Source organism: Bombina bombina, chromosome 12, assembly GCF_027579735.1.
Source record: "Bombina bombina isolate aBomBom1 chromosome 12, aBomBom1.pri, whole genome shotgun sequence".
Taxonomy (NCBI): Eukaryota; Metazoa; Chordata; class Amphibia; order Anura; family Bombinatoridae; genus Bombina; species Bombina bombina.
This window is the reverse complement of record NC_069510.1, coordinates 144987980-145005768: the sequence shown is the minus strand read 5'-3', so window position 1 is coordinate 145005768 and position 17789 is coordinate 144987980. Positions and strand designations below refer to the sequence as shown.

The 17789-nt window shown below is 39.1% G+C and overlaps 1 protein-coding gene across 2 annotated transcripts in view; it reads right to left on the bottom strand.

Annotated features, from left to right (window-relative positions):
• AKNA (AT-hook transcription factor) overlaps positions 1–17789 on the bottom strand; it is a 203982-nt gene that overhangs the window by 116395 nt on the left and 69798 nt on the right. For both annotated transcript variants that reach the window (XM_053695755.1, XM_053695756.1), the window contains exons 11-12: positions 6169–6732; positions 5293–5512 (exon numbers count right to left, since the gene is read on the bottom strand). In XM_053695755.1, coding sequence (XP_053551730.1) covers positions 5293–5512; positions 6169–6732 — 784 coding nt within the window. The remainder of the gene's footprint in view (positions 1–5292; positions 5513–6168; positions 6733–17789) is intronic.

Here is a 17789-nt window from a genome sequence, read left to right as displayed (position 1 = left end):
CAGTTGTATAGACACATACACACAGTCACACAAATACACACACAGTTGTATAGACACATACACACAGTCACACAAATACACACACAGTTGTATAGACACATACACAGTCACACAAATACACATACAGTTGTATAGTGTTCATACACACACACATACCAACACATGTTTATACAGACACACACATACCAACACATGTTTATACAGACACACACATACCAACACATGTTTATAGACATACATGTTCATACACATACCAGCATGTTTATACAGACATATGTGTTCATATACACACATACCAACACGTTTATACAGACTTACGTGTTCATATACACATACCAACACATGTTTATACAGACATACGTGTTCATATACACACATACCAACACATGTTTATACAGACACATGTGTTCATACACACAAACATACCAACACATGTTTATAGACATACGTGTTCATACACACAAACATACCAACACATGTTTATACAGACATATGTGTTCATACACACACACACATACCAACACATGTTTATACAGACATATGTGTTCATACACACACACACATACCAACACATGTTTATACAGACATACGTGTTCATATAAACACACATACTAACACATACGTTTATACAGATATACGTGTTCATATACACACACATACCAACACATGTTTATACAGACATACGTGTTTATACACACACATACCAACACATACGTTTATACAGACACAGGTGTTCATATACAAACACATACCAACACATACGTTTATACAGACACAGGTGTTCATATACAAACACATACCAACACATGTTTATACACAGGTGTTCATATACAGACACATACCAACACATGTTTATACACAGGTGTTCATATACAAACACATACCAACACATGTTTATACACAGGTGTTCATATACAAACACATGTTTATACAGACATATGTTTTCATACACACACACACCAACACATACGTTTATACAGACATACGTGTTCATATACACACACATACCAACACATGTTTATACAGACATGTGTTCATACATACACACACACATATACCAACACATACATGTATACAGACACAAGCATTCATATTCAAACAAATATACATACAGTTTGTATATACACATACACAGTCACACAAATACACAAACAGTTGTATACACACACATTCACACAAATAGACATACAGTTGTATAGACACATACACACAGTCACACAAATAGACATACAGTTGTATAGACACATACACACAGTCACACAAATACACATACAGTTGTACAGACACATACACAGTCACACAAATACACATACAGTTGTACAGACACATACACAGTCACACAAATACACATACAGTTGTACAGACACATACACAGTCACACAAATACACATACAGTTGTATAGACACATACACATAGTCACACAAATACACATACAGTTGTATAGACACATACACATAGTCACACAAATACACATACAGTTGTACAGACACATACACAGTCACACAAATACACATACAGTTGTACAGACACATACACAGTCACACAAATACACATACAGTTGTACAGACACATACACATAGTCACACAAATACACATACAGTTGTACAGACACATACACAGTCACACAAATACACATACAGTTGTACAGACACATACACAGTCACACAAATACACATACAGTTGTACAGACACATACACAGTCACACAAATACACATACAGTTGTACAGACACATACACAGTCACACAAATACACATACAGTTGTACAGACACATACACAGTCACACAAATACACATACAGTTGTATAGACACATACACATAGTCACACAAATACACATACAGTTGTATAGACACATACACATAGTCACACAAATAGACATACAGTTGTATAGACACATACACAGTCACACAAATACACACACAGTTGTATAGACACATACACAGTCACACAAATAGACATACAGTTGTATAGACACATACACAGTCACACAAATACACACACAGTTGTATAGACACATACACAGTCACACAAATAGACATACAGTTGTATAGACACATACACAGTCACACAAATAGACATACAGTTGTACAGACACATACACAGTCACACAAATACACATACAGTTGTATAGACACATACACATAGTCACACAAATACACATACAGTTGTATAGACACATACACAGTCACACAAATAGACATACAGTTGTATAGACACATACACATAGTCACACAAATACACATACAGTTGTATAGACACATACACATAGTCACACAAATACACACACATTTGTATAGACACATACACAGTCACACAAATAGACATACAGTTGTATAGACACATACACACAGTCACACAAATACACATACAGTTGTACAGACACATACACAGTCACACAAATACACATACAGTTGTACAGACACATACACAGTCACACAAATACACATACAGTTGTACAGACACATACACAGTCACACAAATACACATACAGTTGTATAGACACATACACATAGTCACACAAATACACATACAGTTGTATAGACACATACACATAGTCACACAAATACACATACAGTTGTACAGACACATACACAGTCACACAAATACACATACAGTTGTACAGACACATACACAGTCACACAAATACACATACAGTTGTACAGACACATACACATAGTCACACAAATACACATACAGTTGTACAGACACATACACAGTCACACAAATACACATACAGTTGTACAGACACATACACAGTCACACAAATACACATACAGTTGTACAGACACATACACAGTCACACAAATACACATACAGTTGTACAGACACATACACAGTCACACAAATACACATACAGTTGTATAGACACATACACATAGTCACACAAATACACATACAGTTGTATAGACACATACACAGTCACACAAATACACATACAGTTGTATAGACACATACACATAGTCACACAAATACACATACAGTTGTATAGACACATACACAGTCACACAAATACACATACAGTTGTACAGACACATACACAGTCACACAAATACACATACAGTTGTACAGACACATACACAGTCACACAAATACACATACAGTTGTACAGACACATACACACAGTCACACAAATAGACATACAGTTGTATAGACACATACACACAGTCACACAAATACACATACAGTTGTACAGACACATACACAGTCACACAAATACACATACAGTTGTACAGACACATACACAGTCACACAAATACACATACAGTTGTACAGACACATACATAGTCACACAAATACACATACAGTTGTACAGACACATACACAGTCACACAAATACACATACAGTTGTACAGACACATACATAGTCACACAAATACACATACAGTTGTATAGACACATACACAGTCACACAAATACACATACAGTTGTATAGACACATACACATAGTCACACAAATAGACATACAGTTGTATAGACACATACACAGTCACACAAATACACACACAGTTGTATAGACACATACACAGTCACACAAATACACATACAGTTGTATAGACACATACACAGTCACACAAATAGACATACAGTTGTATAGACACATACACAGTCACACAAATACACACACAGTTGTATAGACACATACACAGTCACACAAATAGACATACAGTTGTATAGACACATACACATAGTCACACAAATACACATACAGTTGTATAGACACATACACACAGTCACACAAATACACATACAGTTGTACAGACACATACACAGTCACACAAATAGACATACAGTTGTATAGACACATACACATAGTCACACAAATACACATACAGTTGTATAGACACATACACATAGTCACACAAATAGACATACAGTTGTACAGACACATACACAGTCACACAAATACACATACAGTTGTATAGACACATACACATAGTCACACAAATACACATACAGTTGTACAGACACATACACAGTCACACAAATACACATACAGTTGTATAGACACATACACAGTCACACAAATAGACATACAGTTGTATAGACACATACACATAGTCACACAAATACACATACAGTTGTATAGACACATACACATAGTCACACAAATACACACACATTTGTATAGACACATACACAGTCACACAAATAGACATACAGTTGTACAGACACATACACAGTCACACAAATACACATACAGTTGTATAGACACATACACATAGTCACACAAATACACATACAGTTGTATAGACACATACACAGTCACACAAATAGACATACAGTTGTATAGACACATACACATAGTCACACAAATACACATACAGTTGTATAGACACATACACAGTCACACAAATACACACACATTTGTATAGACACATACACAGTCACACAAATAGACATACAGTTGTATAGACATATACACAGTCACACAAATACACATACAGTTGTATAGACACATACAATCACACAAATACAGATACAGTTGTACAGACACATACACAGTCACACAAATACACATACAGTTGTATAGACACATACACAGTCACACAAATAGACATACAGTTGTATAGACACATACACAGTCACACAAATACACACACAGTTGTATAGACACATACACAGTCACACAAATAGACATACAGTTGTATAGACACATACACAGTCACACAAATAGACATACAGTTGTACAGACACATACACAGTCACACAAATACACATACAGTTGTATAGACACATACACATAGTCACACAAATACACATACAGTTGTATAGACACATACACAGTCACACAAATAGACATACAGTTGTATAGACACATACACATAGTCACACAAATACACATACAGTTGTATAGACACATACACAGTCACACAAATACACACACATTTGTATAGACACATACACAGTCACACAAATAGACATACAGTTGTATAGACATATACACAGTCACACAAATACACATACAGTTGTATAGACACATACAATCACACAAATACAGATACAGTTGTACAGACACATACACAGTCACACAAATACACATACAGTTGTATAGACACATACACATAGTCACACAAATACACATACAGTTGTATAGACACATACACATAGTCACACAAATACACATACAGTTGTATAGACACATACACAGTCACACAGTCACACAAATACACATACAGTTGTATAGACGCACACATATTCACAAATATACACATACAGTTGTAGGAACACCCCTGTACATTGATACACAGTTGTATACTAGCACAAACACTTAAACTGACTTTCACCATACCTGTACAGTTGTCCTTTTATCTTTTGTTGGCTCTCGCTGGGCTGAAGAGCTGACACTCCTGTCACTTACACTGCTTCTCTGTGACTGAGAACTTTGGGGCCGCTCTCCACTAAAAAATCTCTGTTTTCTTGGGATATTGGTGGATTCTCTTCTAACCCGCGGTATTGACGAGTGGCTTAGTGAGTCATGAGGCTTAATAGCCTGTGAACGTTTAGACAAGCTGCCAAAAAACATATATAAATGTTTAAATCAATAGAATTACTGTAAAAACATAATAGACGCATTGGATCAGGTGGGATATGCTGAGAGTGAAGCAAAAGGTTTAGGAACGATAGGGACACTGAAAAGAAGAGTGTAATGGAACCAAAGATATGAATAGAGGATCATGGGAAGGAAAGTGTGAAGGAGGAGGGTGGTGAGAAAAAGATGTCAAGAACAGCTGTAGAAGGTAAGATGCCATATATTAGGATGAGAATCATCCACAGGAGCCACTTATGATGAACATGGAAATAAACTGGATTTTCCAAGGAGGTATAATTAAAAATGGTTGAAAGCAGCAACAGAATGTTCAGCTAAACAAACATTGAACCTGTGCATGAAGGTCATATGGTGGAAAGCCTCAGAAGAACAAATATCAGGTAATATGGTTAAAGAAGAAAAGGCCCAGGAAGGCAGATTAGAAAGCTGAAGATTCAGAGGAGGCTCGTAGGTAAAGGTTTAGAAAGATAACGAATAACACAGATAAAGGTCATAAGCAAGAGCTGCTTAGAACGGAAGGGATAATGGATTCCAGGAAGGCAAAACCACCTATTAATGTCTAAAATCACCCACAATTACCCAAAGCATTGAACCCCATTAATTGAAAGTGCCATGTACCTCTTGCTCCTTGTGTGTTTTCCAGGAGAAGACATCTCCTCTACCAACCATGCATTTGATGCTCTCCTTTGTTCAGATTGTGAGTGGGTTTGTGCAACAGGGGGACTGTGTGTAGGAGCTCTCCCTCTGGAAGATCTAGAAGGAATATGATCCTGTGATTTAGTGGTCTGCACATCCATGTTATGTCGGTTACCATGCAAGTGGTTATGAGTTCCATTAGCCCTGGGGTGGTCCTGGCGACTGGTAACCGCCGGATTAACATAAGATTGCATAACATACACAGGGCCCAGGGATTTGTTTGATGGTGGGCGCTCTGGAGGTCTCTTGGAATGGGAATAATCTTGAGGTTTTGTGTCATCAACACTTTCATTAAATCTGACAACCTGGGAGTTTTCGTGGAGCTTGAGGGCCGGATGGTGATTCTGGTGACCATTGATCTGTTGGTACTCCTGTGGTCTGGTGTCCTGCAAGTGCCCCTGGGGTACAGTGACCTGTGGTTGACTTTCTGTCCACTCAGCTTGCTCCAATTCTAGAGCATGTGGCAGAGTCTTGAAGCTGCTGTATCTGTATACAGAATACATGATTTATACTAAAATATCACCTCTCTCCTTATCAGAAAATGAACAAACACCCACGAGACCCTTAAAGAAACAGTAAAAATAAAACTTTCATGAATTAGACAGAGTATGCCATTTTAAACAATTTACTTATACTACTTTGCTTATTCCCCTGGTATATTTTGTTGAAAAGCATACCTAGAGCTAGCTTCTGATTGGTGGCTGTGGATACATGCCTCCTGTCATTGGCTCACCAGATGTGTTCAAGCTAGCTCCCAGTAGTGCATTTCTGCTCCTTCAATAAAGTATACCAAGAAACTAAAGCAAATTTAATAACAGTAGTAAAAAGGAAAGTTGCTTAAAAATTGTATAGTCTATCTGAACAATTAAAGGAAAAAAACTGTTTTTCATGTGCCTTTAATTTAATAGAGTAGAAGAGTCTCCTCTTTCAAATAAACATGTGACCCCTAGTTATCATATGGTCAGTGATATTTGCCCCACCTGAAAGCTTTTAGTATATAACTATAGAAGTCATCTATAAAGTTTGGGTGTCTGTCCACATCAACCTCCTCTATTAATAATGAGTAAATAATAACTCCCTTATAATTGAGGGGTAGCAAGATCAGAGTTAGTTTAACTCTATCCCTTTATTAAAAAAATATCCTATTGTCACAGCTGGTGGTGATTAGCTCAGGTCCTTTGTTTAATAGGGCAGTAACAGCTCAGCAAACAGTAACACTCAGGGCTGAATTTACACCATGAAAGCCATAGCTACAGGTAAACTAGGTGCCCCTGCTGATATACCTGCTAAGCAAAAACATAATTTATGCTTACCTGATAAATTTATTTCTCTTGTAGTGTATCCAGTCCACGGATCATCCATTACTTATGGGATATTAACTCCTCCCCAACAGGAAGTCCAAGAGGATTCACCAAGTAGAGCAGATATATAGCTCCTCCCCTAACTGCCATTACCAGTCATTCGACCGAAAACATGCAGAGAAAGGAAAACCATAGGGTACAGTGGTGACTGTAGTTTAATGGAAAAATTACCTGCCTTAAAGTGACAGGGCGGGCCGTGGACTGGATACACTACAAGAGAAATAAATTTATCAGGTAAGCATAAATTATGTTTTCTCTTGTTAAGTGTATCCAGTCCACGGATCATCCATTACTTATGGGATACCAATACCAAAGCTAAAGTACACGGATGACGGGAGGGACAGGCAGGCTCTTTATACGGAAGGAACCACTGCCTGAAGAACCTTTCTCCCAAAAACAGCCTCCGAAGAAGCAAAAGTGTCAAATTTGGAAAATTTGGAAAAAGTATGAAGAGAAGACCAAGTTGCAGCCTTGCAAATCTGTTCAACAGAAGCCTCATTCTTAAAGGCCCAAGTGGAAGCCACAGTTCTAGTAGAATGTGCTGTAATTCTTTCAGGAGGCTGCTGTCCAGCAGTCTCATAGGCTAACCGTATTATGCTACGAAGCCAAAAGGAGAGAGAGGTAGCCGAAGCTTTTTGACCTCTCCTCTGACCAGAATAAACGACAAACAGGGAAGACGTTTGTCGAAAATCCTTAGTTGCCTGTAGATAAAATTTCAGGGCACGGACTACATCTAGATTGTGTAGCAGACGTTCCTTTTTCGAAGAAGGATTAGGACACAAAGATGTAACCACAATCTCTCGATTGATATTCCTGTTAGTGACCACCTTAGGTAGGAACCCAGGTTTAGTACGCAGAACTACCTTGTCTGAATGAAAAATCAGATAAGGAGAATCACAATGTAAGGCAGATAACTCAGAGACTCTTCGAGCCGAGGAAATCGCCATTAAAAACAGAACTTTCCAAGATAACAACTTGATATCAATGGAATGAAGGGGTTCAAACGGAACCCCCTGTAAAACATTAAGAACTAAGTTCAAACTCCATGGTGGAGCAACAGTTTTAAACACAGGCTTGATCCTAGCTAAAGCCTGACAAAAAGCTTGAACGTCCGGAACTTCTGACAGACGTTTGTGTAAAAGAATGGACAGAGCTGAAATCTGTCCCTTTAAGGAACTAGCGGATAAACCCTTTTCTAAACCTTCTTGTAGAAAAGACAATATCCTCGGAATCCTAACCTTACTCCATGAGTAACTCTTGGATTCGCACCAATATAAGTATTTGCGCCATATCTTATGGTAAATCTTTCTGGTAACAGGCTTCCTAGCCTGTATTAAGGTATCAATAACTGACTCAGAAAAACCACGTTTTGATAAAATCAAGCGTTCAATTTCCAAGCAGTCAGCTTCAGAGAAATTAGATTTTGATGTTTGAAGGGACCCTGGATCAGAAGGTCCTGTTTCAGAGGTAGCGACCAAGGTGGACAGGATGACATGTCCACTAGATCTGCATACCAAGTCCTGCGTGGCCATGCAGGCGCTATTAGAATCACTGATGCTCTCTCCTGTTTGATTCTGGCAATCAATCGAGGAAGCATCGGGAAGGGTGGAAACACATAAGCCATCCCGAAGGTCCAAGGTGCTGTCAAAGCATCTATCAGAACCGCTCCCGGATCCCTGGATCTGGACCCGTAACGAGGAAGCTTGGCGTTCTGTCGAGACGCCATGAGATCTATCTCTGGTTTGCCCCAACGTCGAAGTATTTGGGCAAAGACCTCCGGATGAAGTTCCCACTCCCCCGGATGAAAAGTCTGACGACTTAAGAAATCCGCCTCCCAGTTCTCCACTCCCGGGATGTGGATTGCTGACAGGTGGCAAGAGTGAGACTCTGCCCAGCGAATTATCTTTGATACTTCCATCATTGCTAGGGAGCTTCTTGTCCCTCCCTGATGGTTGATGTAAGCTACAGTCGTGATGTTGTCCGACTGAAACCTGATGAACCCCCGAGTTGTTAACTGGGGCCAAGCCAGAAGGGCATTGAGAACTGCTCTCAATTCCAGAATGTTTATTGGTAGGAGACTCTCCTCCTGATTCCATTGTCCCTGAGCCTTCAGAGAATTCCAGACAGCGCCCCAACCTAGTAGGCTGGCGTCTGTTGTTACAATTGTCCAGTCCGGCCTGCTGAATGGCATCCCCCTGGACAGATGTGGCCGAGAAAGCCACCATAGAAGAGAATTTCTGGTCTCTTGATCCAGATTCAGAGTAGGGGACAAGTCTGAGTAATCCCCATTCCACTGACTTAGCATGCACAATTGCAGCGGTCTGAGATGTAGACGTGCAAAGGGTACTATGTCCATTGCTGCTACCATTAAGCCGATCACCTCCATGCATTGAGCTACTGACGGGTGTTGAATGGAATGAAGGACACGGCATGCATTTTGAAGCTTTGTTAACCTGTCTTCTGTCAGGTAAATCTTCATTTCTACAGAATCTATAAGAGTCCCCAAGAAGGGAACTCTTGTGAGTGGAAAGAGAGAACTCTTCTTTTCGTTCACCTTCCATCCATGCGACCTTAGAAATGCCAGTACTAACTCTGTATGAGACTTGGCAGTTTGAAAGCTTGAAGCTTGTATCAGAATGTCGTCTAGGTACGGAGCTACCGCAATTCCTCGCGGTCTTAGTACCGCCAGAAGAGCACACAGAACCTTTGTGAAGATTCTCGGAGCCGTAGCCAATCCGAATGGAAGAGCTACAAACTGGTAATGCCTGTCTAGAAAGGCAAACCTTAGATACCGGTAATGATCTTTGTGAATCGGTATGTGAAGGTAAGCATCCTTTAAATCCACTGTGGTCATGTACTGACCCTTTTGGATCATGGGTAAAATTGTCCGAATAGTTTCCATTTTGAACGATGGAACTCTTAGGAATTTGTTTAGGATCTTTAAATCCAAGATTGGCCTGAAAGTTCCCTCTTTTTTGGGAACCACAAACAAATTTGAGTAAAACCCTTGTCCTTGTTCCGACCGCGGAACCGGATGGATCACTCCCATTAATAAAAGATCTTGTACGCAGCGTAGAAACGCCTCTTTCTTTATTTGGTTTGTTGACAACCTTGACAGATGAAATCTCCCTCTTGGGGAAGAGAATTTGAAGTCTAGAAGGTATCCCTGAGATATGATCTCTAACGCCCAGGGATCCTGGACATCTCTTGCCCAAGCTTGGGCGAAGAGAGAAAGTCTGCCCCCCACTAGATCCGTTCCCGGATCGGGGGCCCTCGATTCATGCTGTCTTAGGGGCAGCAGCAGGTTTCCTGGCCTGCTTGCCCTTGTTCCAGGACTGGTTAGGTCTCCAGCCTTGTCTGTAGCGAGCAACAGCTCCTTCCTGTTTTGGTGCAGAGGAAGTTGATGCTGCTCCTGCTTTGAAATTACGAAAGGAACGAAAATTAGACTGTCAAGCCTTAGGTTTGGCTCTGTCTTGAGGCAGGACATGGCCTTTACCTCCTGTAATGTCAGCGATAATTTCTTTCAACCCGGGCCCGAATAAGGTCTGCCCTTTGAAAGGTATATTAAGCAATTTAGATTTAGAAGTAACGTCAGCTGACCAGGATTTTAGCCACAGTGCTCTGCGTGCCTGAATGGCGAATCCGGAATTCTTAGCCGTAAGTTTAGTTAAATGTACTACGGCATCTGAAATAAATGAGTTAGCTAACTTAAGGGCTTTAAGCTTGTGTGTAATCTCATCTAATGGAGCTGATTCAAGTGTCTCTTCCAGAGACTCAAACCAAAATGCTGCTGCAGCCGTGACAGGCGCAATGCATGCAAGAGGTTGCAATATAAAACCTTGTTGAACAAACATTTTCTTAAGGTAACCCTCTAACTTTTTATCCATTGGATCTGAAAAGGCACAGCTATCCTCCACCGGGATAGTGGTACGCTTAGCTAAAGTAGAAACTGCTCCCTCCACCTTAGGGACCGTTTGCCATAAGTCCCGTGTGGTGGCGTGTATTGGAAACATCTTTCTAAATATCGGAGGGGGTGAGAACGGCACACCGGGTCTATCCCACTCCTTAGTAACAATTTCAGTAAGTCTCTTAGGTATAGGAAAAACGTCAGTACTCGCCGGTACCGCAAAATATTTATCCAACCTACACATTTTCTCTGGTATTGCAACTGTGTTACAATCATTCAGAGCTGCTAACACCTCCCCTAGTAATACACAGAGGTTTTCCAGCTTAAATTTAAAATTTGAAATATCTGAATCCAGTTTGTTTGGATCAGAACCGTCACCCGCAGAATGAAGCTCTTCGTCCTCATGTTCTGCAAATTGTGACGCAGTGTCTGACATGGCCCTAATATTATCAGCGCACTCTGTTCTCACCCCAGAGTGATCACGCTTACCTCTTAGTTCTGGTAATTTAGCCAAAACTTCAGTCATAACAGTAGCCATATCCTGTAATGTGATTTGTAATGGCCGCCCAGATGTACTCGGCGCTACAATATCACGCACCTCCCGAGCGGGAGATGCAGGTACTGACACGTGAGGCGAGTTAGTCGGCATAACTCTCCCCTCGTTGTTTGGTGAAATATGTTCAATTTGTACAGATTGACTTTTATTTAAAGTAGCATCAATACAGTTAGTACATAAATTTCTATTGGGCTCCACTTTGGCTTTAGCACATATAGCACAGATATCTTCCTCTGAATCAGACATGTTTAACACACTAGCAAATAAACTAGCAACTTGGAAATACTTTTCAAGTAATTTACTATAATATGAAAACGTACTGTGCCTATAAGAAGCACAGAAAAAGTTATGACAGTTGAAAATTAATAAACTGAAAAGTTATAGCATCAAATCTTTGTAAAAAACACAATTTTAGCAAAGGATTGCTCCCATTAGCAAAGGATAACTAACCCTGATAGCAGAAAAAAAAATAAAAAAAAAAATACAGAAATAAACGTTTTTTGTTTTTTTTATCACAGTCAACTACAATCTCACAGCTCTGCTGTGAGTGATTACCTCCCTCAAAACAAGTTTTGAAGACCCCTGAGTTCTGTAGAGATGAACCGGATCATGCAGGGAAGACAATAAACTTCTGACTGAATTTTTTGATGCGTAGCAAAAGCACCAAAAAAGGTCCCTCCCCCTCACACATAACAGTGAGAGAGATCAGTAAACTGTCATAAATTAAATAAAACGACTGCCAAGTGGAAAAAAATAGTGCCCAAAACATTTTTTCACCCAGTACCTCAGAAAATTAAACGATTTTACATGCCAGCAAAAAACGTTTAACATTAATAAATTGAGTGTTATTAAAAAGCCTGTTGCTAGTCCCTGCAAATTAGGCTAAAGTTTTATGCATACAGTATAATTCCAGTGAAGTGCCATTCCCCAGAATACTGAAGTGTAAAATATACATACATGACAGCCTGATACCAGTTGCTGCTACTGCATTTAAGGCTGAGTTTACATTATATCGGTATGGCAGAATTTTCTCATCAATTCCATTGTCAGAAAATAATAAGCTGCTACATACCTCTTTGCAGATTAATCTGCCCGCTGTCCCCTGATCTGAAGTTTACCTCTCCTCAGATGGCCGAGAAACAGCAATATGATCTTAACTACTCCGGCTAAAATCATAGAAAAACTCAGGTAGATTCTTCTTCAAATTCTACCAGAGAAGGAATAACACACTCCGGTGCTATTATAAAATAACAAACTTTTGATTGAAGGTATGAAACTAAGTATAATCACCACAGTCCTCTCACACATCCTATCTATTCGTTGGGTGCAAGAGAATGACTGGTAATGGCAGTTAGGGGAGGAGCTATATAGCAGCTCTGCTGGGTGAATCCTCTTGCACTTCCTGTTGGGGAGGAGTTAATATCCCATAAGTAATGGATGATCCGTGGACTGGATACACTTAACAAGAGAAACAACATATTCCCTAGCAGTGGCGTCACTAGGGGGGTGCGGGCCGCACCTGGGTGACACCCTCCAGGGGGTGACACCAAAAAAAAATTTTTTTTTTTTCTTTTTCATTTTATTGAAATTCAAAGAAATACAATGTTGAGATGCATAGATTATTTTATTAGAGGGGCTGGCATTTGTGAACATTGGTGGGACTGGGGAAGATGTAGACACACAATTTTTTTGCCCCTTGAGCCAGTGCTGCAATTTCAACAAATAGTTTTCCCGGCTGCTTTTGCTTGTTTGTACTTTGCTCCTCCCCTGCCCAATTTCACTATGAATGTTGTGGGCATGCCGTGGGGCTTGCAAAGTTGCGCTGGGAGCCTAAACCTGCCTGCCTATCTGTGCTCACTGCTCAGTGACATGCGGCCCAGGGCTGTGCACTGACAGACTTGGAACAGAGTCAGAGAGCAGAATTTTCATAGTTTGTGCGCCTAAACCTTTTCTTCAATGATTTATTTTAGAGTGCTCTGTTTATCTTTCATTTGATGCTCTGCTGAGCCAGGGAGCAGCTCTAGGCATGAGCTTTATAATTAATGCAGTGCAGTTTACATATTTTGTATGTGCGTGTCTGAGTTTTTGTGTGTGTGTGTGTCTCAGTGTTTTTGTGTGTGTGTCTGAGTGTGTTTCCGAGTGTTTGTGTGTGCATCTGAGTGTGTTTTTAAGTGTGTCTGAGTGTTTGTATGTGTGTGTGCCTGTGTTTTTGTGTGTGTCTGCTTTCTGGGGGGGGGGTGACACCATAACTTACCGCACCGGGTGACACCAACCCTAGTGACGCCACTGTTCCCTAGTACAGTTTCTAAGTAAATGTATTGTACAGATCAGAGACTGTAAGGTACCAGGGAGTTCAGGCTCCTAACGCCTAAGAATCCTGTTGTCCCCTCCTTCTTTTCCTTTTATATGTCCCCACTTAAACTCTGTCCACCCCCTACAGACCAGCCAATCACACTTGTAGACAAACATAACGCCACCCCCCTCACCCACTTAACATGCCCCAATCTAGTATAGTGCTTTCATGGACCATTTAGTCACATTTCCACATTATCCAGACATCTTCATTGACTCTGTACCCAGAACTCTCTGTCCCAAGATGATAAAATGCAAAGTCAAGATGTATAGGACTATATTGTAATGTTTTAATACTAGGCAAAGAGGCTACCCTCTGAAAGAGAGTACACCTAGGTAGCTGCTTATGTAGCCAAATGAGACGTCTCTGTTGCACCCATTCCCATCATGTAAATGGGCAAACATACCAGAGATTATATTAATGACCAGGAACAATAAGACTCCACACCCAATAATTCTATACATATTATCTGTATACTCTACATATAAAATATTTCCATAAAGGGACATTACACTTAAAATTTAATTCTTTATATACACATACATCCAGTGGTCCCGGACGACTTAGAAATTGCAGAAGACGACTTAGGAATTTGACTTTTTCCTTGAGTGGACTACTAACTTTTTCACTCTGGGCTAGTAGCTTTTAACCCCTGACTAGTAAACCATAGTGATATTCCCCCCCACACACATATATATATATATATATAATTATATATATTATTATTCTTTAGTGCCAACAGATTCTGCAGCGCTGTCTATGGGAACAAAGATAAAAGTACAGTACAATATGAGACACCAGACAATATTTAACAAACAAACACAGGGGGGATTGGGGACCCTGCTTCCGTGGAAACTTATATCAATGTCTAGATAGTAAAAAAAAACAACATAATTTATGTAAGAATTTACCTGATAAATTCATTTCTTTCATATTGGCAAGAGTCCATGAGCTAGTGACGTATGGGATATACATTCCTACCAGGAGGGGCAAAGTTTCCCAAACCTCAAAATGCCTATAAATACACCCCCACTACACCCACAATTCAGTTTAACGAATAGCCAAGAAGTGGGGTGATAAGAAAGGAGAGAAAGCATCAACAAGGAATTGGAATAATTGTGCTTTATACAAAAAAAATCATAACCACCATAAAAAGGGTGGGGGTCTCATGGACTCTTGCCAATATGAAAGAAATGAATTTATCAGGTAAATTCTTACATAAATTATGTTTTCTTTCATGTAATTGGCAAGAGTCCATGAGCTAGTGATGTATGGGATAGCAAATACCCAAGACGTGGAACTCCACGCAAGTCACTAGAGAGGGAGGGATAAAAATAAAGACAGCCAATTCCGGTGAAAAATTCAGCCACAACCCAAATCAAAAGTTTTAATCTTATAATGAAAAAAAATGAAATTATAAGCAGAAGAATCAAACTGAAACAGCTGCCTGAAGTATTTTTCTACCAAAAACTGCTTCTGAAGAAGAGAAAACATCAACATGGTAGAATTTAGTAAAAATAAGCAAAGAAGACCAAGTTGGTGCTTTGCAAATCTGATCAACAGAAGCTTCATTCTTAAAAACCCAGGAAGTGGAAACCTAGTAGAATGAGCCGTAATCCTGTGAGGCGGGGATTTACCCGACTCTAAATAAGCATGATGAATCAAAAGCTTTAACCAAGACGCCAAAGAAATAGCAGAAACCTTCTGACCTTTCCTAGAACTAGAAAACATAATAAATAGACTTGAAGTCTTTCTGAAATCTTTAGTAGCTTCAACATAATATTTCAAAGCTCTTACCACATCCAAAGAATGTAAGGATCTCTCCAGAAAATTCTTAGGATTAGGACACAAAGAAGGGACAACAATTTCTCTACTAATGTTGTTGGAGTTCACAACTTTAGGTAAAAATTTAAACGGTCCGCCAAAACCGCCTTATCCTGATGAAAAATCAGAAAAGGAGACTCACAAGAAAGAGCAGATAAATCAGCATTCCAAGATTTAAGTCAAAAAGTTCTTCTAGCTAAAATAGCTACAGACATATATTTAACCTCAATTTTGATAATATCAAAAAATGGCATCACAAATGAAATTATTAGCATGTTGAATCAAGTTAACAATGCTAAACAAATCATAAACAGATACTTGTTGCGCTAAAGTTTCCAACCAAAAAAGATGAAACAGCTGCAATATCAGCCAAAGAAATTGCAGGCCTAAGAAAAGGACCTGAAAATAAATTAATTTTCCTTAGAAAAGATACAAGTTTCCCATCTAAAGGATCTTTAAAATAAATACTATTTTCCATAGGAATAGCAGTACGTTTAGCAAAAGTAGAGATAGCCCCATTAACTTTGGGGATCTTTTCCCAAAACTCCAAACTAACTGCTGGCAAAGGATACAATTTTAAAACCTTAAAGAAGGAATAAAAGAAGTACCAGGAATATTCCATTCCCCAGAATTAGGAACTGGAAAAAAAAAATCTGAAGTAACCACAGGAGGTTAATAAGCAGAATTTAAATGTTAGCTAGCCTTAAAATCAAGAGGACTAGTCTCCTCAATATCCAAAATAATCAACACCTTTTCAACAAAGAACGAATGTACTCAATTTAAAAGTAAAAAAGTAGATTTGTTAGTGTCAATATCTGAGGAAGGATATTCTGAATGAGATAAATCATCATCAGAGAAGGATAATTCAGCATGTTGTCAGTCATTTGAAAATTCATCAACTAAATGAGAAGTTTAAAAAAGACCTTTATATTTTATTAAACGGTGGGATGGCAGAAAAAGCCTTCAGAATAGAATCAGAAAAATATTTTGATAAATTCCCAGGTATATCTTGTACATAAGATGTTAAAAGATAGCAATAGACAATGCATTAACACTGATGGACATTTTTTCTGCATGTAAAAGTTTATCATGATAACTTATTACAAACCATAGCTAAAGATAAAAATTCATAACATTAAAATAAATGAACTTAGCTTTGGTAGGACTGATATCAGTCAGCAGGAATCCAACAGTGTTTTCTGAGACAGGATCAGATTGAGACATCTTGCAAATGTAAGAGAAAAAACAGAATTTATGCTTACCTGATAAATTTCTTTCTCTTGCGATGTATCGAGTCCACGGATTCATCCATACTTGTGGGATATTCTCCTTCCCAACAGGAAGTGGCAAAGAGAGCACCAACAGCAGAGCTGTCTAAATAGCTCCTCCCTTAGCTCCACCCTCCAGTCATTCGACCAAAGGTTAGGAAGAAAAAGGAGAAACTATAGGGTGCAGAGGTGACTAAAGTTTTTTAAATAAAAATATACTACCTGTCTTAAATAGACTCGATACATCGCAAGAGAAAGAAATTTATCAGGTAAG